At 38.8% G+C, this 13,746-nt stretch overlaps 1 protein-coding gene across 6 annotated transcripts in view; it reads left to right on the top strand.

Annotated features, from left to right (window-relative positions):
- Positions 1-13,746, top strand: part of sphkap (SPHK1 interactor, AKAP domain containing) — a 393,096-nt gene that overhangs the window by 307,268 nt on the left and 72,082 nt on the right. For all 6 annotated transcript variants that reach the window (XM_061919048.1, XM_061919045.1, XM_061919049.1 and 3 more), the window contains one exon: positions 4,647-4,749. In XM_061919048.1, the coding sequence (XP_061775032.1) occupies positions 4,647-4,749 (103 nt within the window). The remainder of the gene's footprint in view (positions 1-4,646; positions 4,750-13,746) is intronic.

Here is a 13,746-nt window from a genome sequence, read left to right as displayed (position 1 = left end):
TGCAGACGTGGGTCGGATTAATAAAATCATGGCATTAAAACTAAAAAAATAAAGATAACTTTGGATTGTTTTCTTTCTTGCTTTGGCCAAAAATAGAATAAACACATTCTGAAAATATTACAATAACAATATAGAAAAAAATACATGGCAGCGATAAAGTAAATAATCCATGAAGGACAGAAGAAAGTGAATCAATGTTTATAACTGAATAAAGTTACATATGCATAGAAATGTGTTTATTTTCTTAATGAATTAACATTTATGACAACCTTTTTCCAAAACACAATATAGAATGTGAGATATAACAGGATAATGCATACATTTATCATTTGTTTTCAAAACGGTTACAAAAAAGTGGCACCCCAAAAATTTACTGTGGGACCTCATTTTTATGACTTGATGGGGTCAATGGGGCCCCATTTGAAAATTCCTAGCGCAAACACTGATGGAGTTTTGGTGCATGCAAAACAGCAGCAGGTGGCTGTGGCCTGCGGGCCCGGTTCTAATACTAATCAGATATCATCCTGGGAGCCATAGATAACTTTTTGGGGGCAGGATCTGGCCCGCAGGCCTTGACTTTGACACCCCTGCTCTAAAACAAGACAAGCAAAAACTAAAGCAGCAAACAGAAGGAAACGTGTATTTTTTTTTTTTTAAATAAAGGAAATAAATGCCGTGACAGCTTTGGACAAGCAGAAATCCACAAAGCCATGTTTGTTTTCAGCGGAAGTCTACTGCTTCTTCAACACATGCAGTGAACAAACTTGTCCAAAAGATGGCGTCATAGTCCAAGGAATAACACCTCTTACGGTTTATGGTATGGTGCTGCGCATGTCAAAGTAAAGTAGACAGATTTTAGGTGTGATGCATGAAAATGCACGTCATAATCCGGTATTTTGTCCAGGATCCGTGTACACAGTAATATTCTAGTTTGAATGATGATCAGATGAAATACTCTTTGCCCATGTACAGCATGGCAACATTTAGTCCATGCGGAACAAACCACCCGACAGTTTTTCCAAGTTGCGATAAAAACCTGCATTAAGTGTTAGATATTTATTGAAGTGCAATTTTTGATGAACGTTTAATAGTTTGTTTTAGTTTGCTTGCTCTTTTAGGACCATCGAAAGTTATAGACTGTCCAATTACAATGGAAAAAAAAAAGACTAATGAGAAATAGGTTGTTTGAAAGGGTTACTTGCATTATTATTATATATTACGATTACATCAGTGCTTGATTTGGTCCCAAAATAATGTTTATTGGCAATACTTTGTGGGACATAATTATTGTCCTGAGGCCTAGCATCACCAAATGTATGTATTCCTCCATCCATCCTTCAAGAATGTTAATCAGGTGCAGACCAGTGGTAATATTCATGAACAGGTCAGACAAATATTTGGAAAATCCCTCCCAAATTCTGCAATTTTTGGACATATAAATGTCAACTTGTATCGGCCTGATGCAAAGTGTAAAGTATGGATGATCATGACCCAAAGCACTCCGCATCATGTGTCAATTGTTGTGGTTGCAGTTAAAGGAACCTGCACTTTAAATGAGCTTGCTGGTTGTTTATTGGTCATCTGACTGCTGAAAGAACAATTATGAGGCATTTAGGGCTCTATCCTTTGCTCATATTCAGCCAAATATTACAACACTGCCAGCAAGGTGCTTCGCTTTTCAGTGCACATGATTAATGGCACTCAACACTATTTGAAAGCAAAGAAATTGGATATTTTCTCTGACCAAGTCGGTGGGCTAATCTCAACCCAATAGAACATGCTTGAAGAAAGCAGCAACATTCAATCAGACTCCATTCAAGGCATAACAGGGGAGCTTGTCACTAAGTTTTTAAACTCATTGTGCAGGTCTCCATGCTTGTTTGTCCACTGTTTCGTAACAAGAAACAAATATTGCCAACTTTGGCCAGGCCTGTTTTGAAGCTTGCAGAGCGGCATCTTAGTGTTGGTAGCTTTACCTTTCTTGTTTGGTTTGAAGTAGGCCTGCACGTTTATTCGATATTGAGGTTTTAATTAGTGCGATAAATAACTGCAAGAGGCTGAATTCGTTTTGTCTTCCACTCTGCTGTCACCAGCATTTGGGTGACAGACATGTTTGCCAATCAGAAGGGCTGAGCCTCGCGTTAATTCGTCTCTGGCTTCAAACAGGGATAAGGAAGTTTCACTCTGTGCATCACTCTCAGCACCTGGTTGCGTTAATTTAGCAAAATTAACCGAATGCAGTGATTCCTCTTTTCAGTCACTCATTTTGCTTTTGGTGGGTAGAGAGTGGGGCGCCAGTTTTATACACACAGGAAGTACGTGCAGACAGCCTCTCTACTCTCGTCTCGCCGGTAAGACATTCCGCAAAGTAACAAAAATTAGGATAAAAAAATACGAATACAAAGCCAAATCTTCCCTTGTAATATTTCAGCTTTAAATCGGATGGGCAATATACCCCCATCAACACAGACGATTGAGCGAGTGTCCTAGTTTTTCCAACTGGGACAAAAAATGCACTTCAAGATGTTCAATATTTATGTTACATTTTTGCTTGCAGAAATTAGAGTCCCTATATTTGTTTATTTAGAATAACAAAGTTGTTTTTCTTCCAATTGCAGGACAATGGTAAACAAATTTAAATGGTTACTTGCATTATTATACGTTATTATTACAATACATTACAGTGTTTCCCCCAGAACATTTGTTAGTTAAGGTGGTGACTCTCCAGGGGGAGGGGACCAGGGAAGGGGGTGGGTGGTGTAAGGATAGGTGTAACTCGGCCTGTTGCCATCACATCTCCACCTCGTCGCTGCCACCACAGGCGAGGGGGGCAATAGACTACAGACTGTGGTGAAGTAGGCCGGCTTCGTCGCATGAAGAACCCTACAACTTCGAGTTGTGTTTTCCACTCCATTTTTGCTGAATGGCGATATACGATGTATATATCTATTTTTCCCATAAAGTAAAACAAAAATACTGTCCTAGTTATCTGAGATACTAAAATAATGACTTACAAAGTCAAATTAATGACTTACTCAAGTAAGCGTTTGCAATTAGCGTTTGAAAAAAAACGTTAAAAGTGGGGCCACATGCTGACATATGCTCAACTCATCATGCTTAATTTATTACAGCATTTGGAAAGCCTGTAGTTGATTTTTATTATGTAAATGTTTTATTTTTATTAACATGTGACCCTGGCATTCAAAACTAGACCGCTACATTAGTAATGATTAATGTAACTATTTCTGAAAAAAATAGTACACTAGCAATAGGAAAGACTATTCATCCCTGAACACCATGGAGTTCATGTAGGCTTTATGATGCAGTTACATTATTGTATTAACTATCTGAGAAAGCTTCAGGAAACTCTTCATTTAACATAATGTCCTTTTCTGCTGCTTCAACACAGCTCAATCAACACAGAAAAAGGTGAAGTGAAAAAACTTAGTTAACTATAGGTCAATAATGTTTGTCTTTCTCTCAGACAGACAGGGCTTTGCTGTCCATAACACGCACGCACAGTGAGCTAACGTTTCGCTAAAAGCTAATTAACCTTCACCTCAAGGACTGCGAGCGAACTGAGCTGCTGCTTACGTTTCTAGAATGTCAACCGGCTCATAGAGATGTTACCAGTAGTTGACTTGGAAGTGTTTAAGGAGCACTGACTCCATGCGCTCTGAATACGCACTGCTGATTGGCTGTTACATGTGCTCTGAATACGCACTGCATTATAAACACGGTATAGTTTTATCGGTTATTTATTCAGTTTTAAAGCATGATGTAGACAATAGTTCTGAGTCTGTCTGCATAAAGCTAAATATTTAACACAGTATGCAATCATTTACTAAGTGTGGCACCCTGAGACAATAATATGTTGGGTAGTCTAATAGTAACATTACTTAACACATTATTTTTCACAGTTTTATATGCATATTTATGTATAAAAATATATGTATAAATATGTATAAAATATAAAAATCTCAAATCAAATCACAATTTGAGAAAAAAATCGCGATTACATTTTTTTTCAAAATCATGCATCCCCAATTTGAAGCCTAAATGCTTGGTTGCCTATTCTGCCATTCACTCTTTTGTTTTTTTTCCTCTGGCTCTCTTTCTTAACGCTGTTTCCGCTTGTATGCTGTCTCGTGAGTAACTTTGCCTCAAATCTCTTCCCAAACTCTCAACTGATCAAAACCCACATCCGGGCAAGAAAAAACTTAAAAGACCCCAGCTGGGGAAAAAATATATATATATAAATGGTGAGTGGGTGTAATCAGTGAATTGTTAAATTAATAGATACTTTGGAAGTCCAGTCCATCGGGAAGCTAACAGCTAGTCGTAGGGGATCTTCTTCCAAGCTCAGTTGGGTCAGCTGCACAGAGACGTCCAGAAACTGAGCGGGAAATAAATGCTTGTGTTGTTCAAGGAAGCCTGCATGGGCACAATAAAGAGCTTCCCACTGACGGCTAATTAGATTGACTCATTCCAAGCGTGACACGTACGAACATATGCGACGGGCAGCGTGCCTCTCAACTTGGCACATACTTTGTGATCCAAGGCCCCCTCGAAAGCGAGATGTTTAGTGTTTGACAAGACTCTGCTCTGACTAAGTCAACACTGTTGTCTTTTTTGTTGTCCTGCAGTAACTTCCAATCATCTGCCATGTTTGAAGGCTCGGAGGCTGTGGAGGCAGAGGGGGGCAACACAGAGAGCACGGTGGCCTCTTCCATCAGCGCCTGTAAGAAGGTAAGAAGAAAATGATATGGCAACTTTGTGGTTGACTGTTTTCTTTACACGTGTGCATGCATGTTGGTGTTTGGATTAACTTTTTCATTTCTATTTTAATGGGTGTCACCGAGGTAGAGCAGTAAAAGGGACTGCCCGGCCTTTGGTGCGGCCGAGTAGATTTATCATCTCCCACTTTTAGTGAGGTAGGAGGGAGAATTGCACAAATCAATGGGCTGAGGTAAACGCGAGATTGAATTTCCTTTGAGCGTGTGCGTTGTACCTTACTGTGTGTGTGTGTGTGTGTGTGTGTGTGTGTGTGTGTGTGTGTGTATTGGAGTGCGGATACACACACTCATGGGTATTTAATTAGCTTCCAGCGCTCACAATCTTAAGACTTCTGCTTGAAAGCCCTGTTAAGACACAATGTGATGTCAACGGTATTATTGGGCTGACCCTTAGCAACTTTCCATTAAAAGATGATGTGAGTCTACGTCATGTTAAACTGGCCTATCAGCCTACACAGGTCTATTACTTAGGGTGGTAACATTCATGTCACTAAAAATACACAATGAGATTGAGTATGGTGCTGATATTGATAACAAGTGGCCTACCACTAGGGGTGTAACGGTACACAAAAATTTTGGTACGTACCTTGGTTTAGAGGTCTCAGTTCGGTTAATTTTCGGTACTGTAAGAAAACAACAGAATATACATTTTTAGGTTATTTATTTTGCAAAATCTTCCACCAAAAATATTTTTCGCAGTGGAATATTTGATGTGAAGTAATCGGAACCTTGGATAGGTCCATAATTCATAATAACATTGATTTTGATTCAATATTATGTTTTGAGCAATGACAGTTTCAAAGAAAAAACAGCTTTGTTTTATTAGTCAACATTGCAACTTTTTCTAAATTCAATTTAACCTTTAAGCTTTTTTATTTCACTTTTGTTATGTTTTTGTTTATTTTAATAGTATTTTTAGAATGTGCCGTGGGCCTTTTAAAACATTAGCTGTAGGCCGCAAATGGCACTATTGACACTTTAGATAATACAAAATTAAATCTGATAAATCTATGGATAAAAAGCAGAGCCTGGCGACGCATGCTCGTTTATCATAACTCTCTCGATGTTTCTGCCCCTCCCTCACGAATGTTGCTGCGCACACAATTTGTTTTGTTTTTAACCCCGAACGTACATTGAAAATACACGCAACCCTAACTAAAAAATGCCGGACATTTGAGGCATTTAAGAAACTCCGCCCGGACAGCTCCGCAAAAGAGGAGATGCCCGGTGAACAGAGGATGTTAGGTCAGTCTATCGTAGCACAGTCGTTGCTAGCATGCCGTGTGTTGTGCCTTGGTGTGCATTGTGTACACAACGTGCGGTACGCTACTTAATATGTGCGTGTGGAGACTCATTCGGTACACCTCCGAACTGAACCGGAACCCCCGTACTAAAACGGTTCAATACAAATACACGTACCGTTACACCCCTACCTACCACTAGGGATGTAGCGGTAAACGGTATAATGATAACTTGCAGTAAAATTCCAGACGGTTAGCAATACCGTTTAAATGTGTAATTACCGAAAAACCACCCTTTTTTTAGGCAACACTACTTACTTGCTGGAAACAGAAGCGCCGCTGGTCAGGCGCACTAGCACTGTTAGGCTTGGAAAAAAATGGCGGCAACTACACGACTTTGCTCTGGAGATGTTCCCTCCGAGAAAAAGGAGACCATTGCTTCGCTTCACTTCATTTCACTCGTTTCTATTTCTGTGGAATCTCGGAGTGCATTTAAAAGCGCACTTATTAGATGACGCCTGGTGTGGACAGTATTGGAGACAGAAGCATTTGTCCCGATTTGCAATACAGCAGGTGATGTGTAGGGAACCTTGCCACAACTTGTTTATAAAGTCTGATTTTGTTTACTGGGAATGTCACCCGTCTTTTTTTTTTTTTTAAACTGACAACTTTGCTAGTTGTCCAATAACATCCATACCAGCTAAATGTATTGTCATCTCATTGAATTGAACGGACGTGTTGTCAGTGAGGCACAAAGATTGTGTATTTATTGTGTGAGGTATCAGTCATGTTTATTTTTGTTGGCCAAACTATTGCACTGAAACACATGGTCTTGTTGTTGAAGATTGAAGCTTGTTTATTTGACTTTATTTTCATTAGCCAAACTGCTTTGTTTTGTATTGATATCAAAAAGTAAACATTGTTTTTTTTTGTTTTTTTTTTTACATGTGGGTTTTTTTTCATTCCACAAAGTTATTACTTTAAGAAACAATTCATGTGACATAGCCTTAGTGTCGACACTGGCCCTGCGCACACTTTCTCTACTTAAAAGAGCGCAACTGTCACCTTAATAACTGCACTTTGCACATCTTGTAGATCACTGACCTCGGGTACACTTCGACCACATTGCAGACAGGCTGCTTCTGCTCCAGACAGTAGTGCGTGTCTTATTTACGTCATAACATCCTGTTTCGGTGATCAAAGTCTTTGTGGGTGGCTGAATTAGTGGTGTAGCAATAGTGCGTAAATATTTGTGTGTGTGTGTGTGTGTGTGTGTGTGTGTGTGTGTGTGTGTGTGTGTGTGTGTGTGTGTGTGTGTGTGTGTGTGTGTGTGTGTGTGTGTGTGTGTGTGTGTGTGTGTGTGTGTGTGTGTGTGTGTGTGTGTGTGTGTGTGTGTGTGTGTGTGTGTGTGTGTGTGTGTGTGTGTGTGTGTGTGTGTGTGTGTGTGTGTGTGTGTGTGTGTGTGTGTATGTATGTATGTATGTATGTATGTATGTATGTATGTATGTATGTATGTATGTATGTATATATGTATATATATATGTATATATATATGTATATATATATATATATATATATATATATATATATATATATATATATATATATATATATATATATATATATATATATATACATATATATATATTTATGTGTGTATATAGGGATGGCGTGGGAGAGTGGCCGTGCGCAACCCGAGGGTCCCTTGTTCAATCCCCACCTAGTACCAACCTCGTCACGTCCGTTGTGTCCTGAGCAAGACACTTCACCCTTGCTCCTGATGGGTGCTGGTTAGCGCCTTGCATGGCAGCTCCCTCCATCAGTGTGTGAATGTGTGAATGTGGTAGTGTCAAAAGTGCTTTGAGTACCTTGAAGGTAGAAAGGCGCTATACAAGTACAACCCATTTATATGTATGTGTGTATATGTATGTATATATATATATATATATATCTGTATATGTGTGTGTGTCTAAATCCATTCATAAAACATATTACCTAATTTGTTTTTACTTTAAAGAAACCATTTTTAAGGTGTCTTTTGTTTCTTGGTTACAGTAGTGTGCCATGATCAATTACATGTAGGGGAAGCTCTGTGTTTATATACGTTTTTTTTTTTTTTTTTATAACCTCGGGGCTCAACTTTTCCACTACTGAGGGACTTGAGGCCCACTCAATTATTAACACTGAATTAGTAATATTACTCTAGATTTTAATCACATTCAATAATTACATCTAACCTACTTAAAGTTTAACAACCGTGTCGAATGATATGAAAGCACGTGTTAATCACAATGATTATTTATTCAATACATTAACTTTAGGCTTAGGTCAGGCTGATTCTGAAAAATAAATACCTTATTTTTCGGAGTATAAGTCGCACCGGCCGAGAATGCATAATAAAGAAGGAAAAAAACAGATATACGTCGCACTGGAGTATAAATCGCATTTCTGGGGGAAATTTATTCGATAAAATCCAACACCAAGAATAGACATTTGAAAGGCAATTTAAAATAAATAAAGAATAGTTAACAACAGGCTGAATAAGTGTACGTTATATGACTCATAAATAATCAACTGAGAAAGTGCCTGGTATGTTAACGTAACATATTATGGTGAGAGTCATTCAAATGACTATAAGATATACAACATGCTATACGTTTACCAAACAATCTGTCACTCCTAATCGATAAATCCCATGAAATGTTCTTCCTCGGTGTCGCTTCCAAACAACTCTGCCAACTCCAAAGGTAGACAATGCGCCGCTTCCTCTTCTATCGGTCCGTCGCTTACGTCAGAGTCACCGTCAGTTACATAATTCACAACTTCCAGCTTGTAACCTGCAGTGTATGACTTTCTTTTTCGGTGCCATTTTTGTTCAGTCCTTCTCACTTTTTATAAGTTAGCGCCAATGTTGAAATGGTGGAAGTAGTAGCATCTTTTTTTCCCACAATGCAGTTCTGCCATGACCCGCCTCCGCCGGATTTTCATTGGTTGACGTGTGTGTGACGATTGCTGATATCCGGCTAGTCTCTTATGTGAATGAGATAAATATTATTTTATATTTCCTGGTAATGTGTTAATAATTTCACACATAAGTCGCTCCGGAGTATATGTCGCACCCCCGCCCAAACTATGAAAAAAACTGAGACTTATAGTCCGGAAAATACGGTACTAACCAAACATACTGCATAAGAAGGGTCTTCATAAATAACTGACAAAAAATAAATGTACATACAATTATGTTATGCTAAAATAAGAAAAGGTTTAATTAAACTGTCAATAACATCAAAATGCAAATGAAAATACTGCTTAATCAATTTAGTGAAATATTCTGCTTAAGAAACTTCTCTATGACTTTAGCTCCAGACTTCTTGTTTGTTTGATATTGTCATTAGTGCCACAAGTAGTGGAAACATGTATTACAAGTGAGTACCGCTCCGGCACTTACAGACCACAGCTGAGAAAAATATATTTAATGCCGTCCCTCAAAGGTGTGCTCGCAATATAACAATGGGCCTATGGGTTAAAAAAAACAAACTGGCTTAGATTAATAATTGTTTTTGTTTTTAAATGGGGAAAGACATTAATGTCTCCTGTTTTCATGTTTGCATTTAAGCTAGTGAGCTGGCGCCAGTCAGTCAATTCATTTGATCACAGTGCAATTATCAATCACTGTTTATCAATAATTACTTTATAACAATTTTACTAGCCATCAGAAATTGTAGCAAAAACGTTATCATATACTGTTAATTTTAAATGCAATTAACTTTTTATTTACCGCCATAATTAAAACATCAATAACTTTAAAATATCTTAAATAAGTAAACAATAAAATAAAATAAAATTGACTCTCAATCTCTGTTAGCAAAGATTGCATTTGAGTAAATATGGAACATCTTGAAGAACAGTTTTTTCCCCCCAGTTAGAAAAACTGGGTCAGGGGATTTTGTTTTGTAATTTTTTCTTGCCAGGCACTTTTCAATGGATTCAGCATTCTGGCTCATTCTCCATGTTGATGCTCATTCGGTTTAAAGCCGCAATATTTCCACGCCACATTTGGCTTCGCAATCATCGTTTTATCCTTTTAATTTTTGTTAAATTATTGTGCTTCTCACTAGTGAGTCTCCGTCGCTGCTCCCAGTGTGTTTAAGCAAGCGTCTTGTCCCCACATTTCCTCCTTTCTCCTCAGTCTTCTTTTTTTCTGCTTTGGTCTGGCTGCGCCAAACACTAAGTATACCTCAACATTTACAGTTTGAGGGTTCTGTGCAGTATCTTGGCTGTGCCTAGGATTGCGCTCTTCTAGACTAAGGCTTCATTTGTTGTTCCTGGGAACTGTTGAAGCCACTTTCGCAGTAAGGGGGTTACCGCTTGGAGCGCCCCCACTACCACGGGGCCCACGCTAGCCTTGACTTTCCACATCCGTTCCAGCTGCTCTTTCAACCCTTGGTACTTCTCAAGTTTCTCGTGTTACTTCTTCCTGATGTTGGTGTCAGCTGGGATTGCCACATCTATCACCACCACCCTTTTCTGCTTTTTGTTCACAACCATTATGTTTTGTTGGTTATCCAGAAGGTGTTTGTCATTCTGGAAGAACCTTGGCCCTGTTGTTCTCAGCCACCTTCTGTGATATGACCCACACTACTATCCACTATCACAACTCGAGATTAACTATATATATATATATATATATATATATATATATACACAGTGTTCATATTATTAGAATATCATGAAAAAGTTGATTTATTTCAGTAACTATATTCAGAACGTGAAACTTACATATTATATCAATTCATTACACACATAGTCCATCCATCCATCCATTTTCTACCGCTTATTCCCTTTCGGGGTCGCGGGGGGCGCTGGCGCCTATCTCAGCTACAATCGGGCGGAAGGCGGGGTACACCCTGTACAAGTCGCCACCTCATCGCAGGGCCAACACAGATAGACAGACAACATTCACACTCACATTCACACACTAGGGCCAATTTAGTGTTGCCAATCAACCTATCCCCAGGTGCATGTCTTTGGAAGTGGGAGGAAGCCGGACTACCCCGAGGGAACCCACGCATTCACGGGGAGGACATGCAAACTCATAGTGATATATTTGAAATGTTTATTTCTTTAAATTTTGATGATTAGTACTGAAAATTACTGAAAATCCCAAATTCAGTATCTCAGAAAATTAGAATATTAGTTCGACTAGTACCAAAAAATATTTTTTAGAAATGTGGGCCAACTGAAAAGTATGAACATGGAAAGTTTCAGCATGTACGGCAATCAATACTTAGTTGCAGCTCCTTTTGCCTGAATTGCTGCAGCAATACGGCGTGGCATGTAGTCCACCAGTCTGTTGCACTCCTTAGGTGTTATGAGGGCCCAGGTTGCTTTAATAGTGGCCTTCAGCTCTTCAGCATTGTTGGGTCTGGCATCTCGCATCTTCCGCTTCACAATACCCCATAGGTTTTCTATGGGGTTAAGGTCAGTTGAGTTTGCAGGCCAATCAAGAACAGGGATACCATGGTCCTTAAAGCAGGTACTGGTAGATTTGGCATTGTGTGCAGGTGCCAAGTCATGTTGGCAAAGGAAATCTTCACCGCCATAAAATTGGTCCGCGGCAGGCAGCATAAAGTGTTCTAAAACTTCGTGGTAGACTGCTGCATTGACCCTAGACCTCAGGAAACACAGCGGAACAACACCAGCAGATGACATGGCACCCCAGACCATTACCGATTGTGGAAATTTGACACTGGACTTCAGGCAACGTGGATTCTGCGCCTCTCCTGTCTTCCTCCAGACTCTGGGACCTTGATTTTTAAAGGAGATACAAAATTTACTTTCATCTGAAAACATAACTTTGGACCACTCAGCAGCAGTCCAGTCCTTTTTGTCTTGAGCCCAGGTGAGACGCTTTTGACGTTGTCTCTTATTCAAGAGTGGCTTTACACAAGGAGTGCGACAGCTGAAGCCCATATCTTGCAAACGTCGGTGCGTGGTGGTTCTTGAAGCACTGACTCCAGCTGCAATCCACTCTTTGTGGATCTCCCCCACATTTTTGAATCGGTTTTGTTTGACAATCCTCTCCAGGGTGCGGTTATCCCTCTTGCTTGTACACTTTTTTCTACCACATCTTTGTCTTCCCTTTGCCTCTCTATTAATGTGCTTGGACACAGAACTCTGGGAACATCCAACCTCTTTGGCAATTACTTTTTGTGTCTTGCCCTCCTTCTTTAAAGTATCAATGGTCATCTTTTGGACAGTTGTCAAGTCAGCAGTCTTCCCCATAATTGTGTGTCATACAGAATCAAAATGAGAGACCATTTAAAGGCTTTTCCAGGTGTTTTGAGTTACTTAACTAATTAGAGTGTGGCACAAGGTGTCTTCAATATCTGACCTTTTCACCATATTCTAATTTTCTGAGATGTTGAATTTAGGGTTTTCATTGGTTGTCAGCTATAATCATCTCCTTTTTGGCAAAAAACACTTGAAATGTATCAGTCTGTTTGGAATGAATGTACACATTCTACAAGTTTGACTTTCTAAATGGAATTAATGAAATAAATCAACTTTTTCATGATATTCTAATAATATGACCAGCACCTGTATATATTATACAATACAGTCGAGCAAAAAAATATTTAGTTCTCAGCCACCGATTGTGCAAGTTCTCCCACTTAAAATGATGACAGAGGTCTGTAATTTTCGTCATAGGTACATTTTAACTGTGAGAGACAGAATGTGAAAAAAATTCCAGGAATTCACATTGTAGGAATTTTAAAGAATTTATTTGTAAATTATGGTGGAAAATAAGTATTTGGTCAACCATTCAAAGCTCTCACTGATGGAAGGAGGTTTTGGCTCAAAATCTCACAATACATGGCCCCATTCATTCTTTCCTTAACATGGATCAATCGTCCTGTCCCCTTAGCAGAAAAACAGTCCCAGAGCATGATGTTTCCACCCCCATGCTTCACAGTAGGTATGGTGTTCTTGGGATGCAACTCAGTATTCTTCTTCCTCCAAACACGACGAGTTGAGTTTATACCAAAATGGATACATGGATGATACAGCAGAGGATTGGGAGAATGTCATGTGGTCAGATGAAACCAAAATAGAACTTTTTGGTATAAACTCAACTCGTCGTGTTTGGAGGAAGAAGAATACTGAGTTGCATCCCAAGAACACCATACCACTGTGAAGCATGGGGGTGGAAACATCATGCTTTGGGACTGTTTTTCTGCTAAGGGGAAAGGATGATTGATCCGTGTTAAGGAAAGAATGAATGGGGCCATGTATCGTGAGATTTTGAGCCAAAACCTCCTTCCATCATTGAGAGCTTTGAATGGTTGACCAAATACTTATTTTCCACCATAATTTACAAATAAATTCTTTAAAATTCATACAATGTGAATTCCTGGATTTTTTTTCTCATTCTGTCTCTCACAGGTGAAGTGTACCTATGATGAAAATTACAGACCTCTGTCATCATTTTAAGTGGGAGAACTTGCACCATCGGTGGCTGACTAAATACTTTTTCGCCCCACTGTATGTGTATTTTATTTATATATACATATATATATATATATATATATATATATATATATATATATATATATATATATATATATATATATATATATATATATATATATATATATATATATATATATATATAATATTAAAACTTGGGACATCCTGCGGTCCAGATT

Source organism: Nerophis ophidion, linkage group LG13, assembly GCF_033978795.1.
Source record: "Nerophis ophidion isolate RoL-2023_Sa linkage group LG13, RoL_Noph_v1.0, whole genome shotgun sequence".
NCBI classification, from domain to species: domain Eukaryota; kingdom Metazoa; phylum Chordata; class Actinopteri; order Syngnathiformes; family Syngnathidae; genus Nerophis; species Nerophis ophidion.
The sequence above is the reverse complement of the archived record's forward strand: the minus strand, read 5'-3'. Positions and strand labels throughout refer to the sequence as shown.